At 30.7% G+C, this 17,024-nt stretch overlaps 1 protein-coding gene across 1 annotated transcript in view; it reads right to left on the minus strand.

Moving 5' to 3' along the window:
- LOC142324114 (G-protein coupled receptor Mth2-like) overlaps positions 1 to 16,141 on the minus strand; it is a 52,096-nt gene extending 35,955 nt beyond the window's left edge. The window contains exon 1 of the mRNA XM_075364779.1: positions 15,175 to 16,141. Coding sequence (XP_075220894.1) covers positions 15,175 to 16,057 — 883 coding nt within the window. The 5' untranslated portion in view covers positions 16,058 to 16,141. The remainder of the gene's footprint in view (positions 1 to 15,174) is intronic.
- Between the last annotated feature and the right edge of the window lie 883 nt (positions 16,142 to 17,024).

Raw genomic sequence — 17,024 nt, forward strand, 5'->3', positions numbered from 1 at the left:
TTTTAAGTACTACTTATCAAAAAGGCAATTAAAAGATTAAAAAAAATAAATAAATATTTATCTTTGGAAATTTGGAGATATCGTACCCTTTCCTTTCTCTTTTTCTGTTTAGCATCCGGTAATTACCTTCAGATAATATTTCAGAGGATGATATGTATGAGTGTAAATGAAGTGTAGTCTTGTACATTCTCAGTTCGACCATTCCTGAACTGTGTGGTTAATTGAAACCCAACCGCCAAAGAACACCGGTATCCGCGATCTAGTACTCAAATCCGTGTAAAAATAGTTGACTTTACTAGGACTTGAACGCTGGAACTCTTGACTTCCAAATCAGCTGATTGGGAAGGCACGTTCACCACTGGACCAAGCCGGTGAGTTCGAGATATCATACCCGTATCTCCATATCTTACAACATTATCGATTGACTGAAGAATTTAATAGAACCAATGTGCCATACATAGAAGTAATTCCGAAAAATTTATTATATTACTACCGAACCGTTTCTGAGACATTAAGTGGAATAGAGGCCAACACAACACACACACACACTCTCACATATTTTTGTAAGGGTCCTTTGCCGAATCTTGATGTTTCATTGCCCCGTGAGTCAGAAAAAAGTAAATAACTCGGTCATTTTTGTTACGGTAGCAAATAGTTTTCTTCTATTATATATGTAATAGGAAAGTAAAAAGTACGACATATTTATAAAAATATTCAACAATATTAATTTATTAACTGGATATTTCGAAATAAGTGTTAAAAGATATTTTATTTTAATTCATAACAGTTTAGTTGATACTAGCGAATGCACGGTGAATTGAATATATTGATTGTTTAAAAACATTTTAATATAAGTATCAAAATATTATAAAATTGTTAGAAAAATGCTGAAAACACGAACATTGCAATAACTCGAGACCTAATTGATCTACCGGCACGGGCAACGGCTTAAAACAAATCAACTAAAATCTTCTAAGGCATCACTCAAAATGTTTCTTCAAATCTGAGTCGAGATATGAGCGAACATTGGTCTCCCTACGTTATAACATGGTAAGAAAAATGCTGAAATGCTGGTCGCGAGGCGGCCAGGGGGCGCAATTCGCAGTTCCTTAGTATTTATAAAAATTATATCGTCTAAATGTTTGTAACAAATTTGTTAAAAACTAGGAAACCGTTTGACCAACCGTTTGATTAATGCTTTCACCCCTGCACTCTCAAATGGGCTTTGATTAACTTTTCAGCGTAAATCTTTAACCAGCAGCAGTTATTAGATAAGATAAGCAGTAAAGTTTAATTTGATAGATCGTGTCGTATTAAACAGCGTAATTTTTCATGTAATAATATTCTAAATCCCTGACTTAATCATATACTGTTAGAAAAATGGTTTGGACAGATAAAATTTGGAAAGTGGACTAAATATTATTTTTATTTTTCATTAATCATCGAATAACATGTTTTCGAGGTATAAGATAATTAACAGGATATTGTATTTCTCGTATGTTCTCATAAAGAATTCGATTTAAGAGGAAATGAACTGTTCATACGAGATGTGGCTGAAACGTTATGCACAGTCGCTCATGAAACTCACAAATGAAAAAAAGTAGTAAAATGAAACAGATACGGCAGAAAATTACGTTTTATTTGCTTCAAAAACTTACATTTATTTTTCTACGCAGCTATTTATAGCTTTTATAGCTACATATTTCTCCGAACGGTTAACCAGTTATCTCATTTCGTCAGTGAGGAATTTTGGAGATCTTTCCTTGATGTACAACCTCACTGCGACCTTCGATTCATTATCAGTGGGGAAGTGAATACCCTTAATACTCTTTAATTGCGGAATAAAGTGGAAATCATAGGGCTCCAAATCTGGTGAGTATTGAGGGTCGGGAATATTTTTAAATTTCAGCTTCACAAGAGCCTCGGCAGTTGAACGCGATGTGTGTGGCTGAACATTATCGTATTGTATAATTATCATCGGCTCCGAGGATCATCAAATATGACACACACGTTTCCCAACGAGGTGTTGTATCTCTATGCATCGAACAGAATTTACAGTAGACTTGGCTTTCAGATGAATCATGTACACCTGTTTGGAATCCCAGAACACTGTCAACAGAATTTTTTTAAGAGGGTTGTGTCTTGAAGTTTTTTGATTGAGGTATTCCGTGTTCTGACGTTTTACTTCTGGGTAGTAATGTTGTACCCAATTTTTGTCACCTATCACAATATTGAAAAGTAAGTCATCTCCCTTGTCACGATAACGTTTCAGAATCTATATACAAAATTCCTTTCGTTGTTTGTTCTTTTCTATGAATATTGCGTGCCACCCATCGCGAACAGATTTTATTGTAGCGCAGTCGTGCAAAATGTGTCGTACTCGATCTTTCGTTATGCCTATGCGGGTGGCGATGTGTTTTTGTGTAATGCAACGATCATTTTGAGTCGATTCATCCACCTCCTTTTGGTGCTTCTCATTAGTTATAGAATCCGGTCGAACAGCGCGAGGTTCATCCTCAATATTCGTTTTACAAGGAAGAAATTTTAATGCCCACCTATTCACTGCACTTCTATCTACAGTTTCATCACCATAAACGGTGGCTTTTAATCGACGATAAGTGTCTCTATAATTCACTTTTCCGGTTTTAATAATTCAATCATTGCTTGTTGTTTTAGAAACGTTTGGACCGGACTCCATAACAACGATGACTGACAGAAAATAAGAGGGCGTGAGTTAACGAGTTTTGGGATGTTAATAGTAGCACAATGAAACTACAAAATAGCACCTGTCGCTTTTTGTGTGAAATTTTGTTCTTCTGTTACGTTCCAGTGTGCATTTCATTTTAACCATCCCTCATATTTTATTAGGTTACATATTTTTTAACTAGGAAATTATTTTTTAATATTATTGTTTGAACAATGTACAAGTATCGATCAAGAGCACGTTGTGTTGTACGAAATATTTGCGTTACTGTTTTTGTAGCGTTGGTGGTAAGCGGACGATTCTGGCACAACCATGACGTTTTGGGTCGTTGACCTTAAGTTTTACATGCAAATCACGTGCCGATGAAATTTTTTACTTACTATTTAACACTAGGGAGTGTTGAACAACATGCCAGGGAATCCGACTATTAAAAATATAATTATGTACGCAGTGTTGGCAGCACACCGACCGGTCAGGGAATCCCAACTATAAAAATGTTACACCACACTTTACGTTGACCGCGCACTAATTCCCCAACAATAAAGATATATAATTAATTATCTCGGATTCTTTCTCACTTTACCGATCAACGGAGTGTATGCCACTGAAGTATCTTAGATCAACAAAGAGTAAGCGGTCGTTCTAATTTTAGTACTTTTATCGACTTCAATTTCAGTTTTCTAATCAGTTACACCTATTTTTACTGGCTCCTTTTGTCTCGAGCAGTCCATCACGTACAGCTACTAAATGTCACTGAAATTTGAAAAAACTATAAGCGAATCCGTAGTGTTTTTTTTTAGACTTTTGAAAATCTATGAAAACTCTTAACATTTCACGTCGATTACCTTTTAAATCTTCATGCGGATTACTCATTTGAATTCAAAAACACGTTTATATTTCTCAGTTTACATGAATCGAATTTCACCATATCTTGACAGCACTATTCTTACTATCCTTCTGAAAATTGATAATATAATGCGACATCTTAGATAATTTTAGATGATCTTTGATAAAAATGAAAATTTTGGATGATACAATATTTTGATTTTATATATATATATTTAAATGGCAAACGCCGGATAATATTACATAAAAAAGATACCGGGATGGTTAAAAAAACTGTAGTAAAACCTTGATCCGAATACTATCGAAAAGTTCTGAATTAATTAGAAAATAAAAAATATAGAAGTCCACATTAATAATTTAAAATACAAACACATTAAATAATTTTTAGGGTACCCGGTACCTTGTATCTCGGTAATGTTATTTTTTCTAACTGTAAGACCCATTATCTTAGGACACAATAGGAATTCAGCAGGGAAATTTTGCACAGTTCTTTAAAGGTCTTTCTTTTAGCTACTAAGTTTTTTCATAATTTTACTACAAACATTTTTTCACTTAAAATTTTTATTCAATTTTCCTGTTTTTTATGGTTTTTTTTCACAAAAAGTTATGCATCTTAGAAAAATATACCATTAGGTCCTAAAAAAACAGCTGTATCTTACATACACAAACTACTGTGAAAATCTAATTTTCCTACTTTAAGAGGTTCATGAGACAGTGGGTCTTATCGTTAAAAAAAGATGCAATTTTCGAAAAACGATTAAAAGCATCATTTACCGCTGGTCAATGCATCCCAGCACCATATTCTGGATTGTTTAGGTATTTTTCCTCATCCTCCTTATATTCTGGTTGAGTACTTTTTCTGTTTTTATTAATTCCATGTAAACTATTTTTGCTTCCTTATCAGCACTTTTTATTCAACGATAGTCCATTGTTTTTAACACGCACGTTTTCATCCGGTTCTATTCTAAACTTTTGAATAACTTTAACACGTCCTGAATTCTCATGATTTTATGTTAAGGCAGCATCATAAGCACCACAGTACAAAGCTTTCAACTCAACAAAAATCCCGTTTTGGTACTCTGGATCGTAAAACATTGTTATAAGATTCATTGGTGTTCTGCATGAGACCATGCAAATATTTTTTTTTGAAGAGTAGTATCAGCAAGTCTTTGAACAATCGGTTTTATTACTGTGGCAATCGGTTTAGGTATAGGTGATTTATGTTAATATTGTTTTTTTTATTTATTTTAGTTAGGTTATATTTACACCACGTATTTTCATTATTCGGACAAAAACGATGTGAAGGGTTTTCATCTGTCGAGGTTTTATGAAAATACGAGTAAATAGCCCACATTGAAAGCTTTATGTATTCTAAACTACGTGTATTTTCTCTTATAGTAACACCGTAGTAGCCCTGAATTTCATTGATAAGTTTACGAGGTGCGACAATAAAGTAATGAGACTGATGTGAAAAAAAATGTTGCTTACCGTTTTAGTCATGTTTAGTGTTGTCTCCTTCAAAGTAGTTCCCCTCTGATTGCACACACTTATTCCAGCGCTGCTGCCATTGATGGTAACATTTCTGGAACTTATCTTCTGTAATATCCTCCAAGACCCTCGTCACAGCTTTTTGGACATCTTGGTTGTTTGAAAATGGTGTCCCTTGACCGCCATTTTGACTGTTGGAAATAAAAAAACGTCGAACAGAGCGATATCTGGTGAATAAGGTGGCTGTGGTAGTACTGAAATTTGTTTTGAGGTTAAAAAATGCTGTACTGACAGAGCAGTATGGGATGGCGCATTATCGTGATGCAGAATCCAATTATCAACAATGTTGGCACGGACACGAACTCGTTTACGAAGTCTTTCTAAAATTTCTTTGTAGAAATATTGGCTAACTGTTTGTCCAGGAGGCACCCGCTCTTTATGAACAATTCCCTTAGAATCGAAGAAGCACACAAGCATGCATTTCACTTTTGACTTTGATATGCGAGCTTTTTTTGGTCTGGGTGATTCCTTTGAGCACCATTCCGAACTTTGGCGTCTTGTCTCTGGATCGTATTGAAAAAACCAACCTTCATCATCAGTGATAACACGGCTCAACAAATCTGGATTGATTTCCGTTTGCTCTAACAGATCGGCTGCCACATTGTTCCGTGTTTCTCGCTGTTGTTGTGTGAGATTTTTGGGGACCATTTTTGGACAAATCTTTCTCATACCAAGATCTTCAGTTAATATTATTAGACGAACCGTTTCTCGATTGATGTTGAGTTCTTCTGCAATCATTTTCACGGATAATCTTCGATCAGATCGTACGATTTCACGCACCCTAGTCAAGTTGACATCTGTCCGTGAGGTTGATGGTCGTCCACTGCGGTCTTCATCTTCAACATTCGTTCTGCCTTCACTAAAAATTTTATGCCACCGAAAAACTTGAGCTCTTGACATAACCTCCTCTCCAAAAGCCTTCTGAAGCTTACCGTAAGTTGTCGTCGCGTTTCACCAATTTAACGCAAAAAGAAATGGCATACCGTTGCGCAATATTTTGCGGTTTCATTTCTGTGACGAGAGACACAAACCACGTGTTCACATATTTCAGCGCAACTCACGACTGAGCAGTTGCATCAATGTGCCGCTTGGACTAGAAGTAGCTTATAGACCAAGGTAAAAGATGGTGTGCCAACGCAAGCTGCAGGGTTGCCAAATCCTGCAAAGAAAAATCAGTCTCATTACATTATTGTCGCACCTCGTATCTGTCAATTGACCTTCCCGAAATTTTTTTAGCATCTAACACAACATTCTTCATGTCTCCGCGGAGTTTCCGCAATCGTGAGCCCATCGAATTGAAATATCTCTATTTTTCTGTTTAGCCTGCGGAACCAGGCTAAGGTATTACTTCAGTGGATGATATGTATGAATGTAAATGAAGTGTATTCTTTTAAAGTCTCAGATCGACCATTCCTGAGACGTGTGGTTAATTGAAACTCAACCACCAAGGAACACCGGTATCCACAATCTAGTATTCAAATCCATATAAAAGTAAAATAAAATTGAAATACTAAAACGTTTCATATACAATGCAGTAATAGATTACAAAATCTTCCTATATAAACGATAAATTTACCTTTCACAATAACTAGACAGGGGCAACAAAAAACAAATAATCTTTGGAAAAAACTTCAAATTTCCGATTTTTCGGCTACTGGTGCTTAATAAAAAAAATCAATTTTACCACTAAAAATATTTTTTCTTTATTTTACTGTTTTATATGCATGCATAAAAATAACATTTTAAATGACCAATAATGCAACAAAAATAAAATCCAATTTAAAAAAAAACAGGGTACCGGGTGCCCTTCAGATAAATGAATAAAGATTCTAAATATAAAAAATAATTTAAAAAATACTTCACAATTCAAAAGACATTTATGAAAATTATCTCAGTACATATTTATGTACTCTTTGAACGGGACGAAGAAAATTGAACTTGAAGAAAATTCAGGTTTCAATTAGTATTATTTAAAAAGGTAACGACAGAGTAATATTCTACTACAAAAAAAAAATCGTTTAATTGTATTTTAAATAAATTGGTAGAATAATCTTTTTTAAAAGATTAAGTAATTTATTAAAATTGACAGTAGAAGGTAACGTCCTTTCTCGTAAGCCAAAGTATTACATTGAGCTTTGTAACGTAAACAGCTTTGTTGTCTGGTTTAGTAGAGGAAGCTGTTATTATTTAAAAATAAGTGCTATTCTTTTTAACAATGATTGAACATTCGTAAATGTAAACACAAGAAAAACTTAACAAATTTAATTTTTTAAATGTTAGCCTACACAATTCATACTTACGGGTTACAGACAATAATTATCGTCTTACACCCATTTTTGAACCTTGAAAACTCTTTATGAGTTTTTGAGATGTCCCAGGAAATGACCTTCTAACGAAAATATACTTAAACATAATAAACATTTAATAATGATGACAACCTTAGCTTTTTAGAGAATCTTAAAGAAAAAATATTAGGTTTGATTTTGTTGCAAACAAAAATAGTTTGATCATTCCAAAATAAAGTTTTCATCTTATAAGACACCTAGAAATTTTGCTTTATAGGCAACAGAACTATTGTTTTAATTGATGGGAATTTTATTCACGCGATTAGTAAAGTATTGTCTGCCTGAAAAACACAACGCAAGGATTTTATCTATATTTAAAGATAGACGGTTAAAGTCCATTCAATGAATAGTTTTTTGCCGTAAGAAATCACTAATAGTTTTTAATCAGTGTTTGTTGTTAATCACTGAATAGTTTTTCTATAAAAAATCACTAATTCTGCTCCTTAATTAACGTCCTAAAAATTTCAGTACAACCTCATTTCACCGGAGAAGCTGAAATCCGAGCAAAATCTTTCACTAACTGTAATTCGCAAACGAATGATTTTAGGACATAGGAGTATGTTTATATGAACTTTTTTGATAAGTAGAGTAGGTTATGAAAATCCCGAGAGAACTTCCTAATACACCTGTATATAACAGGGTTGCTAAAAGTAATTTATACTCCCCTCTAAGTTTTTTATAACTGAGATAACTGAATGCGGTATGCTGCATTCTTCCTTGTATCAAAAGACTACTTCAATGAACGTATATTTCACTTTTTTATTTTTCGGCGGCGGGAGTGGGGGCCAACTCAAACATTTCAAACGGAAGAAGTGGTCATTTGATATATCATTTTAAAGAGTTCGATGAAATGAAAAAAATTATACAATTAAAACTAAATTCTGATCGCCCAAGCCAAAGTGGCGGCCAACAGTGTGTTTCCTTTTAACTAGAACTACAATTGTATGCTCCCCTTTAATTTTTTTGCTATTAAAGTTATACTTCTTTTAGCGCGTTAGGAGAAACTGATCACAGTGTATTTTCAGCAAGTTAGGGAAGTTGCGGGCGCCGATAAACACATCATGAAGATTTGCGCAGGCCCAAGTGGATTAGTTTGCACGCATATGCGTGTATTGTCTGATTCAGTCAGTCGTTCAATGCAATTAAGTGATTAGCACGTGTTATAAACATAACATATATTGAATATTGAGTAGTAATAAATATATATTTATATACACGGATGTCTGAAGACGGATATTTTAAACTGTGAATATTGTTGTTCATACTCATAAAACTTTATTTATATTACAGAGTATATTTATTTTATTTTTTTTTTTGTCAAAATTGTGTATCAAGATTTGAGGTTATATTTATGTAAGTATTTTTTATGAGTAAAATTATATTTTTTAATGACATAGAAAATAGCGCACATTAAATAAATTCTTGATTTTGCATAAATAATTTTAAATTTACCAAAATCAAAATTTTTGATAATGTCGTCTATCGATCATTTGATCGGTTCAAATTTGTTTGAATGCGTAAAAGAGTTCTTTTTTATTCACGCCAAAGAAGTATAATTTATTACGGGCCTACATAAGAACACACGTACTTTTTTCTTTTATTAAATTTTAAACCAAAAATTCTCCTTGCCATGAGGAGTTTTTCAATGCAATCCGATATTATTAAGTACTAAATCGGTAATATAGAAACTTATAATATAGAAAGAGAGAAAGAGTTTGTAAGAGCTGCAGAAAAACCATTGCATTGTAACATAAACAAATTAATTTTTTTCTTAATTCAAAGTCAATTAAAAAATCCACCTGTAGAATTGATAAAAATCAATTTTTATACGATAAGTAAATGAAGTTTATTACACGAAAAACGTACAAGATTTTTCCGGCATATTTCACGAAGAAAAATAAATTATAAAATTGATACTAATTCGAAATTCAGAAGATGAAATAAATTAACATTTGAATCCGATTTGCCCAGTGTATTACTCTATTCATTAGCGAAGCACGGTTACCGGGTAAATCCATGGTTGTAAAAATAAAATGAAAAAATGTCAAGGTCCCATAAAAAACGTTAACGATTGGAACCTAGTTAAATTTAATGAAAACCCCTAAAATTAAAAAATAAACAGTAAATTTTTAAAAATTAAGTTATTATTTTTGTATTGCAGCACATGTAATAACGTTGTAATTAAACAATTTTGTATTTCATATAATATTTTGTTTTTTGGTACAAATTAATACAAACGCTAATACTCACGGAATAATAGTATAAACATTCAGGCTGCATAAATAAACTTTGGAAGTAATGCAGTTATTAAATAAAACGTTCAGTATGGCTTTCTGTATTTCTAGAATATGCAAACTGGAACATTTTTAATTTCTTTTTAATATTAATTTTAATATTAAAGTGTGTAATGATGTTAAAGGTTTCTTTAAATAACGTAAAAAAATGAAAAGATCTTAAATAACTTAATGTTAATAGAATTATAGAAATGTTTCTTTGGAAATCTTCTCCAATAAGAGAGGCTAACTCAGTAAGCCCCAATTTAAAGTATTCGATATTCTTCAGGATGGGCGTGTAGCAGGAACTGCTCAAGAATTTTAAATGGGATATATGGTCACGTGATACCTTGTTTTAAAGTTATTTTCGAGACAAGCAAAACGGAATCAAAAATTAAATTCTGACTATTAATTAGAGTTTAAAAAATTAATTATTAAAATTTTTCAAATACTTCTTTTAATTAAACTTGCAATCTTGAATTTAAAAAAAATCTGATATGGACACCACATGACTTCCTTGTACGCCTATTAAATTACATATACACATTTTTTTCTAATATAAGGTTAATAATTATTAATAAATCATTTTATTTAAATTAAAAAAAAAAAGTTAAAAAAAGGAAATGAAGTCGGATTCGAACCGATGTGCCTTTCCCTTGTACGATCTAAATATTTCATTAATTAAAACTTCATTTGGCTATAACTCTGAAACCAATGAAAATAAGTACTACTTATGATATATTGTTGAAAAGCTCTCAATAAGGGCTGATTACTGCAGTTAAGAAAAAGTCCAAATTCCAAATTGTTTGGATTTTGGGCTTTTTTGGACACTTGGTCCGGCCGATTGGAATGAAAAAGAGAGGTCCACAAATAGATGTTACAACAGTCCTAAATCCAAAATTTCAACATGAGTTATGCGAGATACATACGTACGTACAGACGTCACCCCGAAACTAGTCAAAATGGAGTCAAGGATGGTCAAAACGGATAGTTCCATTGAAATCTGAAAACGGAAATTTTTCGCGATCACAATACTTCCTTTGCTTCGTACAAGGAAGTAATAATTAAATAATAATTAATTTACTCATTTTTAACATTAACATTTTATTTTATGAGAAACTTTCAAGAAAGACATTTTTATTTCATAAGTTGCCAATATCAACAGCTGATCAACAGAGGTATATAAGTTACATTTTTCATAATTTATTTTCATTGTTGATTTTGTGATAAGTACCCTACAGATTTTGAAGTGTAATAGTATTAGTATTATTTCTTGGTGTGGTTTTGTGTTTTTTTATTAGTAAGCTTAAAAATTTTTAAATTACAAAGGCCAAAAAATTAAAAAAAACATGAGAAAGATTAAAGAAATTACAATTTAATAATCTCACTAGAAACCTGAATTTGTTTTTAATCTAATAAAAAGCCTTATCTTCAAAAAAATGGACTCTTGGGTAAAAATCAATGCTTTTTTTTATTCAAGAAAGGATAGAAATAGTATTTTTATTTGGAGAAATAAAAACATACTAAGGAACAGCTAATCCATTTAATACACTGAATCCTAATCATACAATTTCCAGGATTGCAGTCCTAATTTATTAGAAAAATTTCAACGCACTGGTAGTGTTTTAGGTGATAAAAAAACCTGGCCTACCCAGTACAGTTTAAGTTATTGAAGAAGGAATATTAGCAGAAATTTCTATTAATAATAAAAAATTGGCAAAAGTGATTAGATGAAATAATAATTTATCTAGATGGTCAGTGCAAAAGGTACTAAAAACATGTAAATACTATCCATATAAAATTCATTTATTACAAGAACTTTTTGAAGGTGATTTTAATAGAAAAGTTGAATTCAAATTTTGACACAGAGATGAACAGCAAGATTTATTTTCTTGCTTTAACATATCATCTTTATTAATGAGAGATGTGTTTTTCCAATATATGGGGTTTCTTCGCACTATGCTCACAATGTGAGAAATGCATTGAACCAGCAGTTTCCAATTATTGAATAGGTCGATTTGGTAGTATTGTGTAGCCAACCAGGTCACCTGACTTAAATCATCTTGATTTCTTTCTGTAGTGGCATTTAAAATTAACCATTCATAGCTCACAACCAACTTCTCTTAAAGAATTAAGAGACTGCATTGAGAGAACGTAGGAAGATTTTGCCTGAAACTTTTCAACATTTTAGAGAAGCTTTCAAGCAGTGACTGTATTACTGTGTGGAGGATCAAAGAAGGAAGTTTGAACATTTTATAAGAGATGAGAAACAATAACATTTTTTAACTGAAATAATTCTGTTAGATGCTATTTTTAATTCATGAGATTTTTGGATTTTTAAAAATAAAAGATGCAGTTAATTACTCATGAAAAGTAATTAAATTGCAATCTGTTATTTACTTAAATTAAAAAAAAATTCTTCAAAACTATACTTAATTGAAAAAAAAATATTTGAATAATTTTAATAATTAATTTTTTCAATTTTTATTAACGTAATGATATTTGTGGTCTCATCATTTTGGTTTAGTGAGAATTTAATTTTTTGATTTCGTTTTGCTTGTTTCGAAAAGATTTTTAAAACAAGTACCATATATCCCATTTAAAATTCTTCAGCAGCCCCTGCCCCCTGCCTACTCTGAAGGCCTAATACTATAAATTATGACTTACTGAGTTAGCCTCTTTTATCAGAGAAGATTTCTAAAGAGAGAATCAGGATACCTCAAGTAACAAAAGAATTAAAGGGGTGCATACAAATGTAGTTCTAGCTATCTGAAACAAACATATTGTTGGGCAACACTTTCGCTTAGGCAGTCAGAATTAATTTTAATTGTATAGTTTTTCTCATCTCATCAAGCTCTATAAAATGATTTACCAGATAATCATCGGTTGTGTTTGAAATGTTTGAGTTGCCCCACCACCCATCATCCAAAAATGAAAAAGATTGAAATATACATTCACTTAAGTAGTCCCTCGATACAAGGAAGAATGCAGCAAACTGTCAGGTTAAAACTTAAAGGGGGTGTAAGTTACTTTTCAGCCACCCAGTATATAGAAGCTCTTTTAAATGATTACCTTTTGAATGTTTCAATATTTTGTGGCAAATCATTAATAAACAACTAGAAAAGCAAAGGACCTACATTTATTTTAAATGTATATTCATATCAAAAGATAAAATTTCAACTACCTGTTTAAGGTTGGTAAGGTACAACAATTTTAATTACTCTTCTATGAAAAAATCCTATCTCAGAATTTTCAATGACAAGGCACCCAGAACTGCTTTTCCGTCCAAATTTAATGATACCTGAGGCATGTGTACATTTGGCTCATGAGAGCCAGATTTCAGTCCATAAAGGAAAAATATAAAATCTTACAAAAAACCATGTTTTTCTTACTCCAGGTTCTCTTTACACCAAACCATTGAATTGGCAAAAGATGTCAGTTTTAACATTCTTTGACGGTTAAAAATCTTAAACTTTATCACAGCACTGAGAAGCTGCATATTCATGACCCAACACCAATTACCAAACTAACCATTTATATCCAATTCGAAATAATAGCCTACATAGAATGAATCAATAATTCAGAGTAAAATCATCAAAAAGTAGCGGACAGGGTGATTGGAATAGAACAGAAATGAATTAAGAAATACTTACGCTTGGTAAGTGGAATATAAACTCTCTTACTGGTAAAGAATGTGAAATTAGAGTGAGAAGACTACATTATCCAAATAAGAGAGAAAACACTAGGCAGGAAAGAAGAAGATTAGAAATGAATTGAAAAATGTAAAAGAAATGGCTCCAAGGACCTTACACTTAAAGAAAGAGATAATATATTTTTAGATCTGCTGACTAGGTCACGTTTTGTTACATGGTCTTCTTTTGAAATATTAACTATTAGGATTATAAATAATAACTAGTGGGGAAAAATAATACATTTATTTTGTCAGGTTGTGTTTTATTCACAAAAAATTATAACACAAAATAACTAAACCTGCTTCTTGTAATTTACTTGAAATTTAAGTTTAAATTTTGTAATTTACTTGCAAAGATGGATTTTTAGCAAAAAATCAATTGGATATAATACATTTTGATACAACCCTACATCTTTTTTTATTTCTAACTAGTAATTGGGGCTTCAGTCTCATTTTGTCAAATTTGTATTTTACTTTACTTGTTGACAATGTAAAAACTTCGGGTCGATTGAAATAAACAACACACCTCAGTTTTAAAGAAATCTTATGATTCACTATCATCAGCAAATAAAGAACCAGTCAAAAAAAAAAGTGGTATATAACTTTGTTTAAATTTAAAGTATTAATATGACTATGAAGCCAGGTATGACTACATTTAATTGTCTCATATCTGGTTTTCCATTTCATTTTAAAATATATTTAAAACAAAAGACATAAGAACACTGATCACCAGGGCATTTAACAATAAATATTTCTCAAAGGAAAAATTGTTTGAAGAATGTACTACAAATGGAAGATCAATAATGAGGTGTCAAATAACATGCAGGATGATCCATAACTTCTTAGTTCATCTGATCGCTTCAAGTTCAAAAAGTCAAATTGCCAAAAGGTCTGATTCAATTAGTATGAAATCCAGCATTAAACTATTAAAATAATATTAATTTAGAAAGAAAATTTTTCGGTGAGAACATGCTTTACAGCAGCTATGTTGTTATGTAAGATTTCTTCTTCAAAGTACGAGTACAATAATCATAAAAATGTAAATATTATTGTGAAAGTAACAAAATAAATTTCTGAGATTTTTACGTTAATGAAAATTATAAAACATATAAACAACTTGTAAGTCTGTGATCACAGTTTTGTTACCTTTTAAGATATTACTTTTATTTAAATTAATAAATATTTGTGTATTCATAAAAATGGTTGAACATTTAAAATTTGTTTATTGTAATTAAAATTCCTAAAGACATTGAAAACAAACATGACTTTTTAAAAATAATTCTAAAAACAATATTAATGTTAATAATTAATGAAATCAACATGACAGAGTCGTAGGATCTCAGACTTTCATCCAGAGGTCCTGGTTTCAAATCCCAGTCAGGCATGTCAAAATTCCATTTCCATATCCCACACACATGCTTCAAGCTTATGTGGTGATATCATCAAGCAAAAAAAAAGAAAAAAAGTTGTTGTAAATAAAGAAAAATCACTATATTACTTAGCATAAGTTATTACAATTTATCGCTGTTTATATGTTATTGATGTCACTAAATATGGTACAGAGTAATCATAAAATTGAAATACCCCAAAACAGGCTCTGTAAACAACACCAATTAGGAGCTGAATAAATGCACTGGGAAAACTATGAAAGTACATTCTATAAATTTAATAATTTGTTTATTAAATATTTATATCATAGTTCACGGTGAAAAAAAAACTGGATTTATATTTATTGATTATAAAATAGAAAATACTATAAGTTCTTACCTAGAAAGATACAAGCTGGATTCATTTCATTTTTAATGTATGTCGTTATTATGATTTGTATTATAAACATAACAAAGGTATTGCCAACTAAACATTTGACATATTTGTTTCTAATAGTTTTTCTTTTTCTTTTTCCAGTCACAATATATGTTAATATAAGAAATGGCATTGATATAATCATACAAACTCGATATACAATTGATCTAGTTTTTATGTTAGTATGATTAGATTGAATAAATTCATTTGCAGACTGTAATTTTATACCATGCTTTATGAGAATTTTGGTTTTATTTTGTTTATTTGCATTTAGAGAGCACATTATAGGCACAATTCTGTTGAATTCCTGATTCCATTCGATGCAGTATTTATCTGTATCTATTATCGAAGATTTATTTTGTGAATGAAGCAAAAGACTTCCATTTTTTAAAATATCATATTTATCTGATTTAGAAATAATTTCATGGTTTTTACAATTAGTATCATTCATTAATAGATATATCATTTCAAAATGATGATCATTAGGTTTTAATTGTGTACTCAAATCAGAATAATTATAAAAGTCTAAATCTTCAATTTGAAATTGCTTTGTACTTAAACTACACAATCCATTTTTATCAACTGAATAACCATTATTACAACATTTTTGTATACAAGGTTTTTTCAAACACATACAATGTCTAATTATACTATCTTTAGTAAATATTGTTTCTTTTGATGATTTAACATTACCATTTTGTAAATCACTTCTATAATAGACACTCCCATTAACACTTGCTGATTCTTCACAAGGATAACTTTGGCTTACTATCACCATTACAGATAAAATTACTGACAAACTTATTGTAACCTGTAAGTCTGAACACAGTACATTTGATAACATCATTTTAACTTTTGGTATTACACTTGATTCTAATTTTTCACTAATACTTTTATGATTATTTTTTTTTTTACTAACATCTTTTTATAACTAAGGAGAATTTAGTAATAATCAGGAACTGCTATGAATTTGTGCTATTGATGTGTTATATTATTGTGTATTTTTGAACAATTATAACTAATCTTGTGGTTAGTCTTTCCTGTTACATTGAATTTATTTTCCTTCTTCAGTGTATAGAATCTATAATGAATTTACCATATAAAGAAACATAATTTGTTAAAGCCCAATTAAAAATCCACTTTCTATATACTTGTATGCATTAAATAGGAAAAAATTTATATCAGAATTATAGAAAGAAATTAGTATAAACCTTTTTAACATCATCTAAAATTAACAAAAACAAAGTTTAATTTTTCTGATTGTATTAAGAAGAATAAACACAAATTTTAAAATAATTTGAGGGTATTGGTAATATTTTATAAAATTGTAAATACCATATTCTTAAAAAATACCTATAACAAAATCCAATAATGTAATAAAAATCTCAACACTGTAAAATAACTGGACTGTAATACATCACTAACAAAACACAACTATGTGAGTAACATCACACTCATTGTTATGAGTGATTCATACACAGAATAAATCCAATTAAAAATAAAAATCAACATAAAAACAGATAAAAAAATTCATCTCTCTAACATATAAAGAAAGACCCAAAGAAAATAGATTACAAATTTAACAAAGAAACTAGGTACAAAAATTTGCATACCTTGATTTATTTTTTAAAATTAAGGTTTTATATGTAAACTGTGCTTCTCTTGCTACACTATGTTCTAGACTTGATAATCAGAATTCAGCATAAAACAAAGATATAATGAACACTTAAAAGCTTAATATTGTGTAATAGCAACATTAATAGTTGAATGAGTCAACTATCTCATTCATGAAAATCATCAATCTATCAAAATTT

Source organism: Lycorma delicatula, chromosome 4 (assembly GCF_047948215.1).
Source record: "Lycorma delicatula isolate Av1 chromosome 4, ASM4794821v1, whole genome shotgun sequence".
NCBI lineage: Eukaryota > Metazoa > Arthropoda > Insecta > Hemiptera > Fulgoridae > Lycorma > Lycorma delicatula.